Raw genomic sequence first — 19,704 nt, 5'->3', positions numbered from 1 at the left:
ATTGGAACTTTGCTGATTTGGTTCTGAGGCCATGTGGATAGACCTCTGCACAAAAGGCCTCCTGATTTGGTTCTGAGGCCATGTGGATGGCCTCCTGTACTCTTCAAGACAAGACACTGCCCCAGCATTTGAACAGAGAAAAAGCCTTTCCCACCCTTCACGTCATTTGATTGTCACATGAACCAGGGAGATACTGAATGTGCAGGGTCTGGCAAGATGTGCTGTCTTCCGGAGTAGGTAAGCAACCTGCCCAAAATGACACAGCTCAGGATTAAAGGTACGAATGAACGGATACTACAGCTGGCCTCATGCCGTGGTATCAGCTGGTAAATCATGATGTCACTGGATGCAAATCCCTCCCTCTCATACTTCAAAGCTGAACGGTCCAGGGTTAGTTAGAACAATTGCAACTTTGACTCCAGAGATGGTCGACTGAAGCTCAGAGAGGTCACAGAGCTATGCAGAGGAAGCTGATTGCCAGCTTAGTGGTCTTCCCACTGCTGCCTCTGTGCCAGATTTCAGTGTCCTCATGTTTCACGCGACATGATGGCATAGGCTGTGGGTGAGGGCAAGATCCTGCAGTCAGCCTGCATGAGTACAAATCCCATTGCTGTCACTTATACCTGAACGACATAACCTCACTGTGGGTCAATCTCATCCACTGGAAGAGGGAATAAAAAAGTGTCTACCTTGTAGGAGAAAATGAGTTAATGCATGGAAATAACTTAGAATGATGCATGGCAAGGGGAGAGTGGTTTATAACATTAGTTATGTTTTTGTTATCTTTATTAATAGCAGAGGAGACATTTTTATTCCAAAAAAAAAAAAAAAGTCCTTATGTGCTTCGCTGTTTCATATATTGCTCTCATTATCTGCATGAGCAAGTGACCTGGAGCTCAGAAAGGGACCTCTAGGCCAAAGGGAAGCTTTATCATTGATTCCTTTCCCCTGCCAAGTGGACAGATTTCAGATCCAGTAGCACCGTTTCCTGGCCCTGTGACCCTGGGCTAGGTACTTTTAAACTCCTTGTGTTGTAGTTGTCCCGTTGATTAAATGGTTCATAAATGTGCTTCCTCTTAGGGTTGTTGTTAGAGTTCAGGTGCGAAAGTGACTAAACAGGGCCTGGCACAAACTAAATGCTATGTAATAGTCAGGAATATTGAAAGGAAAATAGCCACTAGTCTTGCTTTTTTATTTAATACAGGGTCTGCACATCACATAAAAGGATCCTTCTTTTGGGGTCATCCCACATTTTCAGAATTGCCATCCTGGAGTGCTGTAGGTCCCTAGGCTGTGTGGAGCTCCTGTAGAATTTTATGCAGAGGACCACGACAAACGTATACATCCCCTCGGGCTTGAAGAATGGAAAGGAGGAAGCAGAGCCCCGTGTTCCAGTGTTGCTGTGTACATGAGCAACGTGGCCAAAGGACCTAGGTAGGGGCAGAGACAGACGGGGCGGGGTGGGGGAGTGAAAGTCTCCTAACCGGCACTCCTCTGCACAGAACTTCCTCGCCGCATTCTCCAGCTCACGACGACCCAGGAACATAAGCAGGAGCCTGGGGTTGCACACGGGCTCCCACAAGGCAAAGCTGAGGACGAGGGCGTGGGGTTGAGGGTAGAGGACGGCTAGGACTCCGGGGCTGAGTTCCCGAAAAGCCAGGGGGCAGGGCGGGCCGACCCTCGGAGAAACTGGGTAAGGACAGCAGGGCGCAGGGACGCCGCGTTCCCGTGACGCACAGCTCCTGCCGCTGCAGCGGGCGCCAAAGGGGCGGGTTCGCGGTGCGCACGGAGCCGCGCTCGGGACCTTGCGCCCGGCCCGCACGGTGTGCACAGCCCGGCCAAGGACGCAGGGAGGCGCTGAGTTGCGGGGCGGGTGCAAGCGCTGGGGCGGGGTGTTTGCGCCCGAACCCCACCCCTGACTAGAAATTAGCTCCCCGGCGCCTAGGCTCCAGCACGCTTTCCGGCGCCTAGGCTCCAGCACGCTTTCCACCACCCAGCTGCCTCATCACCACCTGCTTAGACCTCCATCTTCACGTCGGCTCGAGATGGACCCAAACTGCTCCTGCGCCACTGGTGAGGGACACCGGGTTTCCGGGCCTTAGGGTCTCCATTTACCAGCCAGAGGACAGAATGTGCCTGTGATTGAAGGAAGGTGTATTTTGAGTGGCTGAAGTGGTCCCCTTTCCTTCCTAGTTCTAGTGCTTTCTCTCAGGCCAAGTGCCTTCATCACCACTTAGAACGTTTCCATCTTTCCACGCCTCTCATTTCAGTGGCGATAGTATTGAGGCTGTAAACCGCCCAACTTTATGTCACTCACATGGTCATTGGACTGTTGGGCTGGGACCCAGTGCTCCGTCCTGGCATTTGAGTTGCCTGGGCGGAATGGGAGGCAGGGGACATTAACTCTTCGGGATTCCCAACATAAGGCCATATGGGGTAAAACGAGGACGGCACTTGTCCTTCCTGGCCCGTGGGGAGACAGCATGAGGTTAGACTTCCCTCTGCCCTGAGTGACAAGAGCTACTGTGCACTGAGTGGGGAGCATGTTGACCAACTGCTGTATGTCCTTCATCACACTCATTTGTCACTGTCTTTCCTTTTCCTTGCAGGTGGCTCCTGCACCTGCGCCGGCTCCTGCAAATGCAAAGAGTGCAAATGCACGTCCTGCAGGAAGAGTGAGTGGAATCCTCTTTTCCTCTACCCCTTCACCACCCAGCAACCCGTTTTCAGCCCTCTACACCATCTTGGGGGAATTTAAGAAGTCTGGGGTTGCCCCATTCTCTTGGAAGCTGGCTCCTCCACAGAGATCCCTATAAGGGAGGGTGGGAATCCTTATTCCTTTCATCCCTAGTGCACATCTCTGCTGCCTCCTCCACATCCACAGGCTGCTGCTCCTGCTGCCCAGCAGGCTGTGACAAGTGTGCCCAGGGCTGTGTCTGCAAAGGGGCATCGGACAAGTGCAGCTGCTGCGCCTGATGTGGGGAGAGCCCTGCTTCCAGATAGAAACAGAGCAACATGGACAAACCTGGATTTTTTTTCATACAACCCCACCCCATTTGCTACATTCCTTTTTCTTCGAAATGCATGAATAATAAAAGTCACTGACTTTATTCTGACTCTTGTCTCCTTTGTGTGTTTGGAAATGAGGAACACTATATCCAGCATATGCAGTGGGAGATTAGACTGGGAGCTCTGGAACCATAGCTTGGCCCTAAACACTGAGTACCTTAAGGCAAGTCAGGTTTCCTGTCTCAGCTTCAGTTTCTCAGCTAAAAATTCAAGAACAATATCCAGATGATATGGGTGGGATAGATATAAACTCCCCTCTGTTCCCAAGTTAAGTGTTGATGGCACAGAAATGTGTCAATACAATTTTCATTCTCCATGGACTCCCTGCCAGAGTCAGTCCTCATTGAAAGGGACTCAGTATGGAATCCAACTCCTTACCTGCTTGTATTCTACACAGAGCTTCTAAAACAGTGAAGGACAATTTTTATTTATCTGTTAGAAAGCTAAACTTTGATAAGATAAAATAAAATAAAATGAATTAGTATAAAAAAATGAAAATACAAAACCTATTTTTGAGATTCAACAGTAAAATTTCAATAAATATGAAAAACAAGATAACATAGGAAAAATAAAAGAATTACAAATACTACACATTTCTTCTCGGCAGTCCATTGCAGACTGGAAACAGTTCACAAACCAGCCCCAATGAGTGGATCATACATTTTGAGCAGCCTTGGCCGGGACATCCCCACGAGGAACCATCAGGCTTGGCTTGCCCAGTGCCACTCACAGGACTCTTGCTACTCCTGAGAGCTCCCTGTTGTAACATGGCTCTGAATCTTTGGAATTTCCTCCCAAGGTTAAGATGAATCTGCTTCTTCAAATTCCAGCCCTTGTTGACTTGAAGCCACCAAAGTAACAAGGGAATTGGAGGAAATTTTCCAGTGTTTCTCAGCAAGAGGGAGTATATGAATTACTTCCAGATGAAGTATTTTTAGTTGCCTAGGCAGTGGTGATGGCATATTCTGCAGTGGTGAGGGTGTGAAGGTGTTTATTAGGAAGGAGTGAGGCCCTGTGTGACTTGTACTTAATGCCAGCATTTAGTCTCCATCGGTATTTGCTCAGGGAATGCTACTGTATGTTCAGTCTAAGAGGAAGATGAATCTGGTGTCCCAGGAGGCAGGGCCATGCCACCCTGCAAGTGCTCTGTGGGAAGAGAGGATTCAGAAGGCAGCCTGAGCCAACTGCATTGGTTTTGGTGTCAGGCAGCCCTGGGTTACGGCCTACTTCATCAGAACTGGCTGTGTGTCTTGGTCAAGTTGCTTAACCTCTCTTAGCCTCCATTTCCTCATTTGTAGAAAGAAGATTGTATCTCTATGTAGGGATTAAATGTGATAGTGACTTGGCTCCTGGCTAGGCTTGATAAACAATGGCATTACAAACATTCTGTCCACGTGGACTTTTTGGAGAAAGAATCCTGTTCCCTCCCATCAAGCTCCTAGGGAAAGGCCCATCCACTTGGAAGCATTATTGTGGATTTGAAGTTGAGGATATATTGAAACCTTGCTGATCTGGTTCTGAGGCTGTGTGGATAACCTACTATACAAAACCCTTCAAGACAAGACACTGCCCCAGCATTTGAGCAGAGAAAAAGCCTTTCCCACCCTTCATGTCATTGGATCTTCATATGAACCAGTGAGAGAGTGAATGTACAGGGTCTGGCGAGATTGTTCTGTCTTCCAGAGAATAGTTAAGCAACCTGCCCAAGGTGACACAGTTCAGTAGTAATGGCATGAATGAACTTATGCTTCAGCTGGCCTCATGCCCTGGTATCAGCTGGCAAATCATGATGTCACTGGATGCTAAACCCTGCCCTTTGCATTTCAAAGCTGAACGGCCTGGGCTTAGTTAGAACAATTGTGCCCTTGACTAGAGAGATGGTCGACTGACGCACAGAGAGGTCACAGAGCTATGCAGAGGGAGCTAACTGCCAGCTCAGTGGTCTTCCCACTGCTGCCTCTGTGCCAGATTTCAGTGTCCTTGTCTTTCATGTGACATGGTGGTGTAGGGTGTGGTGAGGGAATAATTCTGCACTCAGTGTGTATGAGTCCAAATCCCAGCTCTGTCACTTATACCTGGGTGACATACCTTCTCTGTGGCCCAGTCTCCTCCACTGTATAAAAGGCATACTAGCAGCATCTGACCAATAGAAATAAATGAGTTAATACATGGAAATAACTTAGAATGGTGCCTGACATGTGTCAAGGAGTCTATAATATTACCTATTATATTGTTATCTTTATTCATACCATAGAAGACATTTTTATCCCAGACAAATAAGCCAGGCCTGGTGTGTCCTATGTAGTTTTCATCAACCGTGTGAGCATGTGACCTGTGACCCAGAGAAGGTCTTTGTATCTTCCACAAAATAGGGATCCACATTGGGGATATATATTGGTGAACAAGACAGTTAGCATCCTCATGAATGATAGAAAAGGATGCCTGCCATTTTTGCTGTGTCTGCAAAGTTATTTTACTTACCATTTTTCTTTTAATAGATCATATTTCTTTAATTGTATTTATATGAAAAGCAAACCCCTTACCACTAATGAAAATGAGAATCTGTCTCACTTCCTGAAATAGAAGGTTGCCATAAAATTAAATATATTTCTTCTGTAACACTTTTCTCCCTCCCAGGATTGACCTTCATGCTTGCTTTTGTTTTAAGATTTCAAGCAGTAGAGAGGTACTGAAAACATTCCCAGGTCAAAAGGAGGCTTTATCATTTACCTCTTTCCCGTGAAGCTGACAGGATTCAGATACAGCAGCACCTTTTCCTAGCCCTGTGACCCTTGGCTACATACTCCTGTATGTAGTTTGTCATTAGTAAAACGATTTCATAAATAGTATTTTGCTTTAAGATTATTGGGAGGATTCAAAAATTGAAAGTGTTTAAACAGGACCTCCACCGATTAAATGCGATCTAAAAGGAATATTGAAAGGGAAACAATCACTTGTTTTTTTATTTAGTTCAGTGTCTGCACATCACCTAAAATGATCCCTCCCTTGGGGGCATCCCAAGCTTTGGGAACCTCCATCTTTATGTGGGGTGGGCCTGCTAGGTATAGGAAGCTTCAGGGAAGTTTAAGCAAAAGAGTTCCTGTACGAATGTGTTCATACATCCCTTCCACCTTGGAGGATAGAAGGCACGGAGGCACAGCCCTATGTCTGCCCTGCTGCTGTGTACAGGAGGAACGTGGCTGTGAAGGCCCTAGGTGAGAATAGGGACAGGCAGTGTGGAAGAGGCGAAGGTCACATCAAGGTCAGTTCTTTGCACACAACTCTCTAGCTGCGCTCCCCACCCTCCCGGCAATCCGGGAATGTGAGCACGAGCCTTTGGTCGCACACGGGCTCCGGGAAGGCGACGCTGAGGACAACCGTGCGGGGCGAGGGGTGGAAGTCGACTAGGACCTAGGGGCAGAGTTCTCAGAACGCCAGGGGACGGGGTGGCCGGCAACCTCGGGGACATTGGGAAGGGTCAGCAGGGCACAGGGAGGTTGCGTACAGGCGAGCGCACAGCCCCTCCCTCGCGAGCCAGTGCCGAAGAGGCGACCCCGCGGTGCGCACTGAGTCGCACTCGGGACATCTTGCGCCCGGCCCGCCAGGTGCTCACAGTCAGGGCGAGGATCGCGGGCGGCGCTGACTCTGCACCCGGCCCCCTCCTCTGATTATAAATTGTCTGCACCCGGCCCCCTCCTCTGGCTATAAGTTGTCTGCACCCGGCCCCCTCCTCTGATTATAAATTGTCTGCACCCGGCCCCCTCCTCTGGCTATAAGTTGTCTGCACCCGGCCCCCTCCTCTGACTATAAAGGGAGCCCATGGGTTTCTAGGCTTCACTAGGGATTCCATCGCGCACGTGCATCTTCATCTCCATCTTCAACTCCTGATTGGATCTCCAGCCTCACCTCGGCTCGAAATGGATCCAAACTGTTCCTGCGGCACTGGTAAGGGACGCCGGCCTTTTTGATCTTTAAGATCCCTATTTCTTAGCCACATAAACTGTGTCCCTAGGGCTGCAGGAGGGCACATTTTCAGATCTGAAGTGGACTCATTTAGTTTGCCTAGTGCTTTCTTCTTGGCCAAGCTCCTGAGAGCATTTCCATCCTCCCTACACCTCTCTTTCAGAGTTGAGGGTACTGAGGGTCAAGGTCGTCCTGCTCCAGGTCACCCAGTTGGTCAGAGGGTTGCTGGTTGGGCTCAAGTGTTCTCTCCAGGCTCTGAGCAGCCAGGATGGATGGGCAGCAGGGGATGTTGCCTTTTCCGGGTTCAGGGCCTAATGATGTCCTGGCCCCCAGTCCCAGTCTTCCTGGGCTGTGTCTGGAGCTGGACCTTTCTTGGTTAAAAACAGGAGGGCACTTGCCCTTCCCCAACATGAGGGGAAAGAAGATGAGTTTCTCTTCCTCTGCCCTGAGCAGGGAAGGAGCTCTCAGAGTTGGCCCTGCACAGAGGAGGGAGAGTTACTGACCAACTGCTGTATCTCTTGCATCTCACTCACTTCTCACTTTCTTTCTTCCAGGTGGCTCCTGCACCTGCGCTGGTTCTTGCAAGTGCAAAGAGTGCAAATGCACCTCCTGCAAAAAGAGTGAGTGGGGGGCCTTCCCTGGGAATTTGGGGGCTGGGCTGACTCACAAGGAGAAACCCAGAGCTCAGCAGGCAGAAACAGGACAATGACCAGCCTCCCCACATCCCCTTCCCTCAGCACCTGATTCAGGATCAGAGCTGAAAGAGCCATAGTTTAGTTCCAACCTCTCATGACAGAACTGGGAAACTGAGGCTCAGCAAGGTCACCGACTGGTGTCAGGGACTGAGCCAGAACTTGAATATAGGTCTCCTGCTTCCTGATACAGCCTTTTTAATCCTCCTGAGTCCTGAAGCGCTTAATGACCGTGATCTTTAGGACCGCATGTGATTTCTGACATGCTGGTACAACCTTTTCCTGTAGAGGCAGCCCAGAACTTCCCTGACCCTCCCGGAGCTGCATTGTCAGGGGTTTGCGCCTGTCTGATCTTGAGGAGTTTCCTCATTTAAGTGCATGGTTGGGGGTGGGGTGGGGAGGAATATGCTGCCTTTCTTCGCTCCCAGAGCCCCTGTCGCTGCCTCTGTAGGCTTTCTGCCCTAACCAGAACTCAGGTGGGGCAGCGCAGCCTTTTTATAGTAAGACCCACAGCCTAAAGACCCACCTGTTGTCTCTTGACACAGCATGCCTGCCTGAACTAATGGTCCTCCAGGGCTGTGGGCAGAGCTTGTGCTGTGCCAGGTGTGCTGTTGGGGCAGGAAGGTGCCTGGTAAGTCTGCTCTGACCTCTGACTTCTCCCTTTCTTTCCCAGGCTGCTGCTTCTGCTGCCCCGTGGGCTGTGCCAAGTGTGCCCAGGGCTGCATCTGCAAAGGGGCATCGGACAAGTGCAGCTGCTGCGCCTGATGTGGGGTCATCCCTGCTCCCAAATGTAAATACATAAACATGGACAAACTTGCATTATTTTCATACAACCCTGACTCACTACATTCCTTTTTCTGAGATTTGAATGACAATAAATTTGTCCAGACTACTCTGGCTCTAGGCACCTCATTTGGTTTTGGGAATGTGGCACTTTTAGTTGGGTTGTAGGGGAACCTGGGTTGAAGGAGGTCACAGGGAGGGATCAGAAGTGGGGGTCCACCTTCCACACACCTTGCCTTGTTTGCTCCTAAGTATTTATCACCCCTGACATCGTATACACTGGTATTGAGTAAAATTTATGAGGCCATTGTTTGGACTAAGCTCTTGCACTAGACTCTATAAGACCAGACTAAAAAAATCAAAATCGTTACCCCTGCTAAGTTCCACATCACTTAGATTGTGGTCTGACCTGCAGAGAAATAAGGAGAAAGAGATAACAGCCAATTTCCTAAACAGGCTAGTTTAAATCTTCAATAGTTAATGCTAATAAACTTCCCTCTGCTTTAATCCTTACACAAAAGAGCCTGAAGTAGCCTGATGTTAACTAGTCAGTTATCTTTCTATTCTGTCTTGTCCCCAACTTAAAAGGAAAGTAACTTTAAAATGATCGATCTGCATTTTGTTCTTTCTTCCGCCTTTTTCTGTTTATAAAATCAACCCCTTTTGCTCAGCTCATTGGAACACCTTTTCTATTTTATGAAATGAAGTGTTGCCTGGTTCTAGCATCGTAATAAAGCCAATTGAGATCTTCAAACTACAACAAAAGTGGGGGTCCAGGTGCAAGTTGTCTTGCAGTCTTGCCTGGAGTTGGCTCTCCTTTGTGTGCTATGGCAGGGGGGATCTTCTACCACCTTCTAGAGACAGTTAAGTGGTGGTCGCTGCCCTCTTTGTATATCTAGGTCACATTCTGTATGCGACAGCTACCTATCATGCAATTACTGCATACACAGTTAGGCATGGGCTTCTGAGTGATGAGGGAACATGGAGCTTACAGACTGCTGGGGAGAAAGATAATTACAGAATAGGAAGTCTTGTGAAAAAGAAATCACGTTAGCTGCTAAAGAAACTTGTTTAAGGAAAAAGAAACAAGGGCTGTGACTGAACACAGCTGTGCTGAGCCTGAATGAAGAGCCCTTTCCACTGACACCTGAGTGCTGCATCCCTGCCAGAGGGCACAGCTGGAGCGAAGGCCAGGCGGTGGGGAAGAGCTTGGTGTGTTCAGGAAACGGAAAGGCCAATCTGTGATAGTGTGAGGGGAAGTAGCCCATGTTCCCTCTGGAAACAGGAGGGCAGAGACCATGTGCCTCATTTATCTGAGTGACTCCCAAACCCCAAAATGGTCGCACAGCTGAATCACTGGGAGGGAGAGGTTGAAAATGTGCTCAAGCTAACGTCCCACTTCCCCCTCCCAGCCTGCATTTTGATTTTTTAGGTCTATAATGGGTCTGGTGAATCTACAGTTTTAACAAGTACCTAAGGTTGCAACCCGCTGAAGCAGTCACACGGAATCATTTGATGAAATAAAATGAGCCTCTGCCATTTCCCCTCTGGTCTTAAAAGCAGGAAATATTTCCTGGAGCCACTCCCCAACATGTGGCTGCCTGTCCTGGTGGCCAAGGAAACCTGGTGGTGCCCAGCTTCTGTCTGGCTTGTTGAGGGAGAGGCGGGCAGGCCTCACCATGCAGGACGTGGTTGGTGTTCTCATAAAGACCAAACTAGGTTCAGAGGGCAGGTCTGAGCCTCCTTGGGACTCACGCTATGGTGACACTATCCCAGTGTGGGAGGGCTGGTGTCCGAGGGGCCTTTTCCTGGTGAGAGAGTCTGGCATGGACCTCATGGGTAGGGCTGCGATGTGGGTGCTGCCCTGTTTATTTCAGACTTGGTCTGGAAGCCCTGCTACCAAAGTCACAAATGTTCCTCGCTGTCACTCTTTCACAACTCTGTTTTGGGGAATTGCAGCTGCCAAACCTCTCAGGAGGTGGGTACACGATGTTTTCACCAGGTCTGACAAACACGATCATTGCAGCTTTTTATTTTCCAAGTCATGTATGAAACGGTATCCTGACTCCTCACCCCCATCCCTGAGCCCCATCTCCCCTGGGGGGAGGGCATGATCATCGTGGATGTCTGTTAGATTAATTTATAATAATTTAAAAAAATTTTTTGATGTGGCTGATACTGGAATGCCTTGTTTAATTTCAAAAGTCTCAGAGCCAAGTACATCATTGTGAAACAGCCTGGTAAAGCAGTCAGAGCAGCAGCTCTGGAGTCCGACTACCTGGCTGGAATCCCAGCTCCACTACTTAGGCAAGTTATGTGGCCTCTCTGTGCCTCATATTTCTCACCTGTCAAATGGGGACAATAATAGCACCTACCTGATAGGTTTGTTGTGTCTGGCAGTCCCTGGCACATATCCAGTGCTCATTAAGTGCTACGTCCCTCTGGGCCAGGCGTGGTATCTGACAATCAGTAGGTGATCCATAAATACTCTTTACTTAATTCAACGAGCACTTATTGGACCCCCTCTTGTATGTAAATCATTGTGCTGGGCACAGAGAGGGAAGATAATATATAAATAAGTTCTAGTCCCTTTGCTGGAGATCTTATTCTATTCCCTCTTGAATTCAGGGAACAACTATTTACCACTTCAAGATGCAGCTGCCAAGATTGTACAAAGAACTGCACAGAGTCTGAACATCTCAACCTTCAAGAGAAGGACCCACTTCATGCTGACTTTGTGATAGGCAGAGACAAGCTAAGACAGAGGTGTGGAAGCCTTAGGGGAAGGGTGTGATTTACCCCTTCTGTCCAGGAGACCAGGAGAAAACCCCATTCACTCACTCATTCATTCATTCACTCACATTTATTCATTCATTCACATGGCCACATCTTGGCCACAGTGATAGAGTATTGGTAGGTAGGCTGAACAAGCAGGAGGTTCTTCTGGAGGGGCGGGGCATGACACCCTGCCCAATGCGGATGATTGGTACAGGCTGAAGGTAAACTGAACCAATTAGATCCTCTTTTCTGAGAAGTATAAATTCAACATGCATGTGGGGGGATAAAAGGGCCACAGGATTTCATGCTATAACTGTAGCTATGTCATAAGAACAGTAAAGAACCCACCCTAAGTGGTAGCCATGAAGATGATTAGACCAAGCTACATGTCTGATTTTCTGTGAGAACATTGTGTATCTCAGTCTCCTAGGGACTCAGAGAGGCTGAACATCTGCTGAAAGGGGTCCCAATGACACCTCACCGCCCTTTGAATTCTGAAAGCAAACCCTCTATCAGTCAGGGTTTCTTGGATGCAAGCAACAGAAACAGACTCTAGCTAAATTAGGCAAAACAAATTCATTAGAAGGATATTGGGGACCTGTGCAATCAACTGGAAGGATGGAGAACCAGGCTCGGAAAATGGGCAGGAGCTGTGGGTGGCCAGGCAGCAGGCCATGTCCCAGGAACAGTCTGGCTGGGCTGCAACAGTTGGCACAGCTGTCACCACTGCTTCTGCTATCCCCCAATACCTCCACCACCGCCACTGGCCACCACTACTGTGAATGAATTCTAAGCTGCTTGCCGAGTTCTTTACGCCTTGCCTAAGACTCAAAGTCTCAGAAAGTCCAGCTAGTTGGCAGTGTGGAGGAGGAGTATATGGCCACCTTTAGATTCCCTAGGGGGAGGCAGGTCCTGCATACCCCCAAGACTCACCCTGTGGGGTTTCTTGCTATACCAGTAAGAGTCCTGGAAAGAAATCAGTGAGTAATTGGGGAGAGTTTAATAAGGGGATTGTTTACAAAGGAGTGGGAAGGATTAAGAGAAATGAATAAGATATGTGAAGACTCCCAGTGGGAAGCAATTACCAAATCTAAGTGTTACTAACCCAGAGAGAGTAGCTGTAGGAGAGGGCGTCCCAACAGGAGCTGTGACCTTGAGGTTGCCACACAACCTGGCAAGGAGGGAGCCCAGGGAATACATTCTGTGACCTCCTGTCCTCCTTGCTCATCTCCCAGTGCTCTCACTGGCTGAACCCAACCGAATGTTGTCCCTGCAGCTCCCATCCACTCCCCAGCTGCAGGGAGGAGGGTCGAGAGTGGGTCTGGAAAACACCCAGCACACCCTGCAAATAGTCTGTGTCCCATCAACAAAGGCCACGTGTGTTTCTTCCTTATTCCCTGGAAGAATCCAATGAATCTAAGGATGAATTCAGCTTACAGGGTTGAAGGGAGGGAGGGGAGGGTAGGGGTCAGGGATGATGGTAGAAGCCCTGTATTGGCAGCGAGGTGGGGGTGAGGGTGGGGGAACAGAGTGTAGGCATTTGAGGCCTCTCAGAATGCCTGTCTGCAGGTGTGGCTGAGTCCCCTGGTGAATGCAGGTTGGGGAAGAACTTGAACCACAAATAAGTGTGTCCCCATGACACGCTCATCTGGCTGCACCCATTGCATCACCATACCCACCGGGCCACCCCTTCAGAGTGGTCCCTGGGGCCACCCTGGCTGCCTGAAGGTCCATATCCACCTCCTGCCCTGGGCGAAGCTGTGTCATCAGCAAGACTGGTCACAGTTCCCCACACTTCCCACTACCCCACCCCACTCCTTCCAGATCCTTTCCCTCCTCCACGGGGGCCTTTCTCCCTCCCGTGCAGATTCCAGGGCTTCTGCCCCCAACTCTTCTACATAGCAAGGACAGGGAGGTTGGGGCACGCTGTAAGAGTTGGCTGGTTTTTTTGCCTTCTCAGGGGTCAGAGATCCTTCCTCCGAGCCTCTGCCAGACTTGGTGATCCTTGAGTCCTCATGGGAGGAAGGTGAGGCAAGGCTGGGGAAGCTGGCGCTGCCACTGAGGCTTGGCGATATGAAGGACTCAGTGGACTAGCCCACTGGGGATTCCAGAGGTTGCCTCGTAAAGCTGGGGATGGGATCTGGGCCCCAGTACCTGGCCTGCCTGATACATCATTTCCATCCCTGGCGGGGGGCGGGGGAGTAGCCTCCCAAACCTGAGCAAGTCTGAGCCAGAACCTACACCAGTAGGTCAGTAATCTCAGGTCACCCAGCCTGGGAGAGTTTGCTGGTGTAAGTGTCCTTCAGAAACAGAGGGCAGTGTCCCACCTAGAGAAGTGACTCTGAGAGTGGATGAGGCTTATGATGGGCATTCATCAAGCTAGACTGTCTGGCATTCATCTCCCCAACTTCATTTTGGGAAATTCCCTCTGCCTCCAGTTGTGTGCAGCCTTGAAGGGAGGGAAGTTCCAGGAGTCTGGTGCAGCTATAAAAACTGGAGGGCCAGAAACTTGTTCTCCAAGGAGCCTCAGCCAATTGGAGACTCCCCTTTGGAGCAGAGACATGGGGTGGAAAGAGTCTCAAAGGACATCCTTCACAGGCACATGCCCTGACCAGATTCTCTGGGTCCCAACACCAGGCCCGTGGAACATGCATCCCAACACTATGGCATTTGCTTGGTTGCTGCCCTCTTTCCAAGAAAAGCTCCACAGCCCTCACCGTTTATTCTTCTAGCAGGTGACCCTTAGCTTAATTTTTTTGCTTACAACTGAAGCATCTGGACGGACATCCCTTTAGTGGGAAAAATGTTGGTAGGGGAAGGGGGCTTCCTTCGTGGCATCATAGGACCACCTACTGTGACCAAGATTGTCCCAAGATTGTCCTCACCAAACCCCCAGGGCCTACGACTCTGAAAGCAAAACTGGACCAGGGGATATAATCTCCCATCCAGGGCTATGTCCCTTCTTGCCTGGGCCTGTGAAACACACCCATGGGTGAGGTTTTCTCTGATCAGGTAGGTGTTTCCTGCCCTTGGGGCTTGCCACTTGCAGGCCTGGGAAAGCTTACTTTCCTGGCAGGGATTCTGTTTGTACCATTCAGAAGTGGCTCCTCAGAGTCTTATGGGTCACGTGGGTCTGGGTCTCTGGTACAGATGAAAAAGCTAAAGCAAGATTCTCAAGGCAAGCTCCCCTAGAGGGAAAGAGCCCAAAGAAGACATGTGTGTAGGACCTCGGCACTCCACTTACAGCACACCCACCCCAGCATGTGCCCTCACCTGTCCTGGAGAAGGGGATAGAATAAGAAAAGGGCTGGAGGTGGGAAAGAGAGTCTTGTTTGATCACTTCCCAGATAATAGTGAGCCAGAGAGGGTAAGAGGCAAGGGAACAATGTGATTGGGGCTCTTTGTTCATTCATTCCTGGCTGCTTCCACTGTGCTGGGCCTGTGACAAGAACTGATTGATAATAATGAAAAAGATAGTCCTCGTCCTCCTGGAGTCCTCAGTCCATGGTATGAGGGTGGGGAGAGTTAAGTACACAACAAATAAATTCAACACGGGGTGAAAGAAGGCAGGGTGGCATCAGGCCAACTCCCATCACTTCTTACTACTCCCACTGCTGCCAAGTCCAAGTCACCATCTGCTTCTCCTCACTTGCTGCCCTAGCTTCCAACCTGGTCTCCCTAGGTCTGCCCTTGCCCTCTGCAGTCCAGCAGCCAGAAGGATCTGCTCAATGCCCTCCATTGGTCTCCACCTCACTCCATGTAAGAGTCAGAGCCCTCACAATGGCCCCCAGGGCTGTAATTAGAACCTCTGGATCCTCATCCTCTCTTGGTGCATTAGAGTTTTCATTTTCTTTCTTTTTTTTTTTTTTAAAAAGATGACCGGTAAGGGGATCTTAACCCTTGACTTGGTGTTGTGAGCACCACGCTCAGCCAGTGAGCGAACCGGCCATCCGTATATGGGATCCGAACCCGGGGCCTTGGTGCTCTCAGCACCACACTCTCCCGAGTGAGCCACGGGCCGGCCCAAGAGTTTTCATTTTCTGACAATCAAATGGCTGCAAAATGGTATCTCACTATGACTTTAATTTGCATTTTCTCAATCACCAATGATGTGGAACATCTCTTCATATGTTTATTACCATATGTGTTTCCTCTTCTGAGAAATGCCTGATAAATGCTGTGCTCTTTTTAAAAAAAATTAACCAAAGTCCATGCTCTATCTAGATTTCCTTAGTATAGTGGATTGAATTATGTCCCCCCAAAACTCCATGAGGCTTGAATTGTCTCCCAAGTTGTGTGTATTAGAAACTTAGCCCCCACTGTGACTGTTAAGAGGGTGGGAAATCCTATTATGGTCATTGAGAGGTGGAGCTTTGAAGAGGCGATTGGATTGTAGGACTGTGCAGTAGTGAATGGATTAAAAATGGTGCTGAAGGGTGTAGTTCTGAGGGCTTTAAAAGAAGGGGAGAGTCTGTCTGTCTCTGCTTCCACCATCTCGCAATGTGAGAGCCCTGGGTCAGTGTCGCCACCACCAGATGGACTTTGGACATCACAGCCTCAGAAACTGTAAGCAATAAATGTCGTTTTTCTTTATGAACCACCGAGTTCCAGGTATTTTTGTTAGAAGCAACAAAAACAGACTAACACATTTAGTTTTTCTAATGCTGCTTTTCTGTTCCAGGATCTCATCCAAGGTACGACATTATACCCAACCATCAAGTCTCCTTAGGCTCCTCTTGGCTGTGACAGTTTCATCAGACTTTCCTTGTTCCGGTGACTTTGACAGTTTTGAGGAGTCCTTGACAGATATGTTGTAGGATACTCCTCTCCTGAAATTTGTCTGATGTTTTTCTCATTCTTAGACTGGGGTTATGGGTTTTTGGGAGGAAGACCATAGATACCATACCATCACATGCTGTCTATCAAGGGCATAATACTGTCAACATGACTTATCACCGCTGAAGCTGAACTTGCTCACTGGCCGAGGAAGTGTTTGTCATGTTTCTGCACTATCAAGGTACTCACCCCTCTTTCCATGCTGTGCTCTTTGGAGGAAGTCACCATGTGCAGCCCACATTTAAGCAGTAAGAAGTTATGCTCCTTGAAGGCAAGTATCCACATAGATTATTTGGAATTCTCCTACACAGAAGATTTGTTTCTTCTCCCCCTTTTATTTATTCAATTGGTTACTTATATCAGTATGAATTCATGGATATTTATTTTATACTTTGGGTTATAATGAAACACTACTTTATTTTGTTGCTAAAATTGTCCCAAATTGTCACATTGGCTTTGGCCATTGGGAGCTCTTTCAGTTGGCTCCTGTGTCCCTTTGACACACCCTTGTCATTGTGGATTATCTTTTTGTTGTTGTTGTTGTTGAGTATTTCATTATTTTCTGTTTGTGCTCGTTTTTCTATGGGTTGTTTGTACTCTTCTTATCATGTTATAGGCATTCTTTATATACTCTTGAATTTCATCCTTTGTCTGAGTCTTTTGATGGGCAAAGGTGTTACTTTTAAAGTCAAATTTATCAACTTTTATAATCAGATTTTCTTTTTGTAGCTTAAGAATTGTTTTGCTACTCTGAGGTCCAAAAGATATTTGTCTACCAAAAAGATTAAAATATATTTCCTAGGGTTTTGTTTTTGATATTTAAGTCTTCCTTCCATCCGGACTGGATGTTTGTAGATAGTATTGAGACAGACATCCAATTTCATTTTTTCCTGGTGAGTGATCAGGTCCGTTTATTGAATGTTCTTTCTTTTCCCCACTGATCTGACTTGTCACTTCTGTCACATACCAAAGTTCCATAGATGTGTGAGTCCGTTTCTAGGTTCTCTTTTCTATTTTATTTTATTTTTTTATAAAAGATGACCGGTAAGGGGATCTTAACCCTTGACTTGGTGTTGTCAGCACCACACTCTCCCAAGTGAGCTAACCAGCCATCCCTATATAGGGATCCGAACCCGTGGCCTTGGTGTTATCAGCACCACACTCTCCCAAATGAGCCACGGGCCAGCCCTCTAGGTTCTCTTTTCTAAAGCTTAAGAATAAGTCTGATATCTGGTGGTGATCAGCTCCCCTCACCCAAGCCCCTGCTTCTAAATTCCTGCTGTTCTTCAGAAATGTCCTGGTTATTCTTGGCTCTTTGCTCTCCCATACACATGTTAGAACTATTTATAAAAGCTCCATGAAACATTTAGTAGATTTTGATCAGAATTGCATTGAATCTACAGGTCAATTTGGGGAGAGCAGACATTTTTAGAATACTAAATCTTTCTACCACGAAATGACATAATTTTAGGAGAGTGCCGGTAAATGTGTAACAATCAGTTCTACAGGGAAAAAAAATGCATTTATACACATGAGTACACAAGTTTACTATAAATTTCAATGATATAAAGGACATGCAGCAGACAGTTTAGAAAAAGAAACAAAATATGCGATATTCTTCATCGTATAGTCCATATAACCGCTTGATTTTTACAGAATGCTTTCACCAATTTTGCTGAACTCTTGTATCTGTAGCCAATCTATGGTTTTCAATTGATGAATTAGTTCCAAGGTGAATCTTGCTTCACATTTTCGTTTACATTAACAAGTGAGACAAAAGTGAAACAATGAAGATGATTGTTGGAACTTCACTGGATTGTTAATGACCTGAGTAATTTCTTTGCTGAATGAGGTCATAGTCTACAAATACTAGAAGAATATTTCTTTATTTTTTGTGCTATTCATAATGTAATGATTACACAATTTAGGTGTAAGCTGCATTATCAACATTTACTACAACACTTTCTTAAGTCTAGACAATCAAAACATAATTAATCAAGCCCTGGTTTTTAGGTTTGCCAATTTAGGGGGTGTAAATAGTGCCCAATATTAAGCTACCAATGTGGTGTTACTTAACCCAGAGTTGGGAAGAGATGCAGGGTAGAACACTATTACATAGGACTTCCATCAAACACGATAGATGTCACCGATCTCAAGAACATAGGTCGAGGTTCAGGAAATCATTGAGCTTGAGGCCTGTCTTTGAATGGCCTAGGAATGTTTTTACATTTTCAAAGTGTTGGTTTTTTTTTTTTAGGAAGAAGAAGGAGGAGGAAGAAGAGAAAGAAGAAGAGGAGAAAACACAGCAAAGACTGCATGTGGCCCACAAAGCCTAAAATAATTACCATCTGGCCCTTTACAGAAAAATTTTGCAGACCCCTGGCACACATAATAAAATATAGTACAACGATTAAGAACTAACGAGTTTTGAATATTTATTACCTTTATTTTAATATGATTTATTTAGCTGTAATTTTCTATTATTTTTAATAATGGTGCAGAGCCACAGCTAATGTCTGGAATCCTGTCAACATTGCCAATTGTAGAACTCTTAATCCTGTTTGTGACACCAATTGTCTAGCTTCACGACTACACCAGTTGTCAGGCTCTTTTACCTGCCCATAATCTTGCACCGACTGGGCTGATTGTCGAGCTAGGGCTTCGTCTGGAGCTCACAGACCCCTCAAGCCCGTTCACAGACTGGGTCACAAACCCTTCACATGCCAGGCTGTGAAGACCCCTTACATGCAGGTCTATGAGCTAGGTAACTGGCCAAAAAGTCCTTGGAAGCCATAGGTTGAAAAGCATGGCTGCACCGGGCAGATGCCCCAGGCAGACGCCCGCCCGCCTGCTTCACAAATTCCTCTCTCTCTAATAGCAACAAAACTAAAAAGATACATTGGCACACATGCGCACTAACTGCCCGCGCACACAATTTGCTTACAATGGATGTGCTAAACCACACCCAATCGGACCGAGGTGAGGGCCCTGACCAAACTATTCTATTTTCCCAAAGAATAGCTAGGTTTAAAATTGGCTTACAAAATTCCTGAAAACTTAACAATGGCCTCTTATGAGTCAATACAGGCTGATTCCAGAACCCACTGTTTCTCTCTCCATTTATTTAGAAATTCTTTAGTATCTCCTAATAAAGTTTTACGATTTTTCCCTGTGGTTATTTTGAAAATTATTTGTGGGACTTATTCCTGGATACATGGTATTTTCTGATAATGTTGTACGTGATGTATACTCTAATTGCATTTGTTACTTGTTTGCTCCTGGTATATAGAAATACAACTGACTTTTGTAGATACCAGTCACTTTATTAAACTCTCCTGTTGCAGTAGTTCCGCCTTATCCACAGTTTCGCCTTCTGCTGTTTCAGTTACCTGTGGTCCACCTCGGTCCAACAATAGGTGAGAACAGTGCAATAAGGTGTTTTGAGAAACAAAGAAAGAGACCACATTCAAATAACTTTTTTTAATTTTTTTTTTTTTTTTTTTTTTTTTTTTTTGTCCTTTTCGTGACCGGCACTCAGCCAGTGAGTGCACCGGCCAGTCCTATATAGGATCCGAACCCACGG

The 19,704-nt window shown here is 47.3% G+C and overlaps 2 protein-coding genes across 2 annotated transcripts; both read left to right on the top strand.

The window, feature by feature from the left end:
* The first annotated feature begins 1,810 nt into the window (after positions 1 to 1,810).
* LOC134387201 (metallothionein-1E-like) lies at positions 1,811 to 3,116 on the top strand. Its single transcript, XM_063109597.1, has 3 exons — positions 1,811 to 2,073; positions 2,610 to 2,675; positions 2,885 to 3,116. The coding sequence occupies exons 1-3, from the start codon at positions 2,046 to 2,048 to the stop codon at positions 2,974 to 2,976; spliced, it is 186 nt and encodes a 61-aa protein (XP_062965667.1). The 5' UTR covers positions 1,811 to 2,045; the 3' UTR covers positions 2,977 to 3,116.
* A 3,870-nt stretch (positions 3,117 to 6,986) lies between these two features.
* LOC134387203 (metallothionein-1E-like) lies at positions 6,987 to 8,489 on the top strand. The gene is made up of 3 exons (XM_063109598.1): positions 6,987 to 7,014; positions 7,587 to 7,652; positions 8,398 to 8,489. The coding sequence occupies exons 1-3, from the start codon at positions 6,987 to 6,989 to the stop codon at positions 8,487 to 8,489; spliced, it is 186 nt and encodes a 61-aa protein (XP_062965668.1).
* Positions 8,490 to 19,704: the final 11,215 nt, after the last annotated feature.

The sequence above is a fragment of the Cynocephalus volans genome, chromosome 10 (genome assembly GCF_027409185.1).
Source record: "Cynocephalus volans isolate mCynVol1 chromosome 10, mCynVol1.pri, whole genome shotgun sequence".
Lineage (NCBI taxonomy): Eukaryota > Metazoa > Chordata > Mammalia > Dermoptera > Cynocephalidae > Cynocephalus > Cynocephalus volans.
The sequence above is the reverse complement of the archived record's forward strand: the minus strand, read 5'-3'. Positions and strand labels throughout refer to the sequence as shown.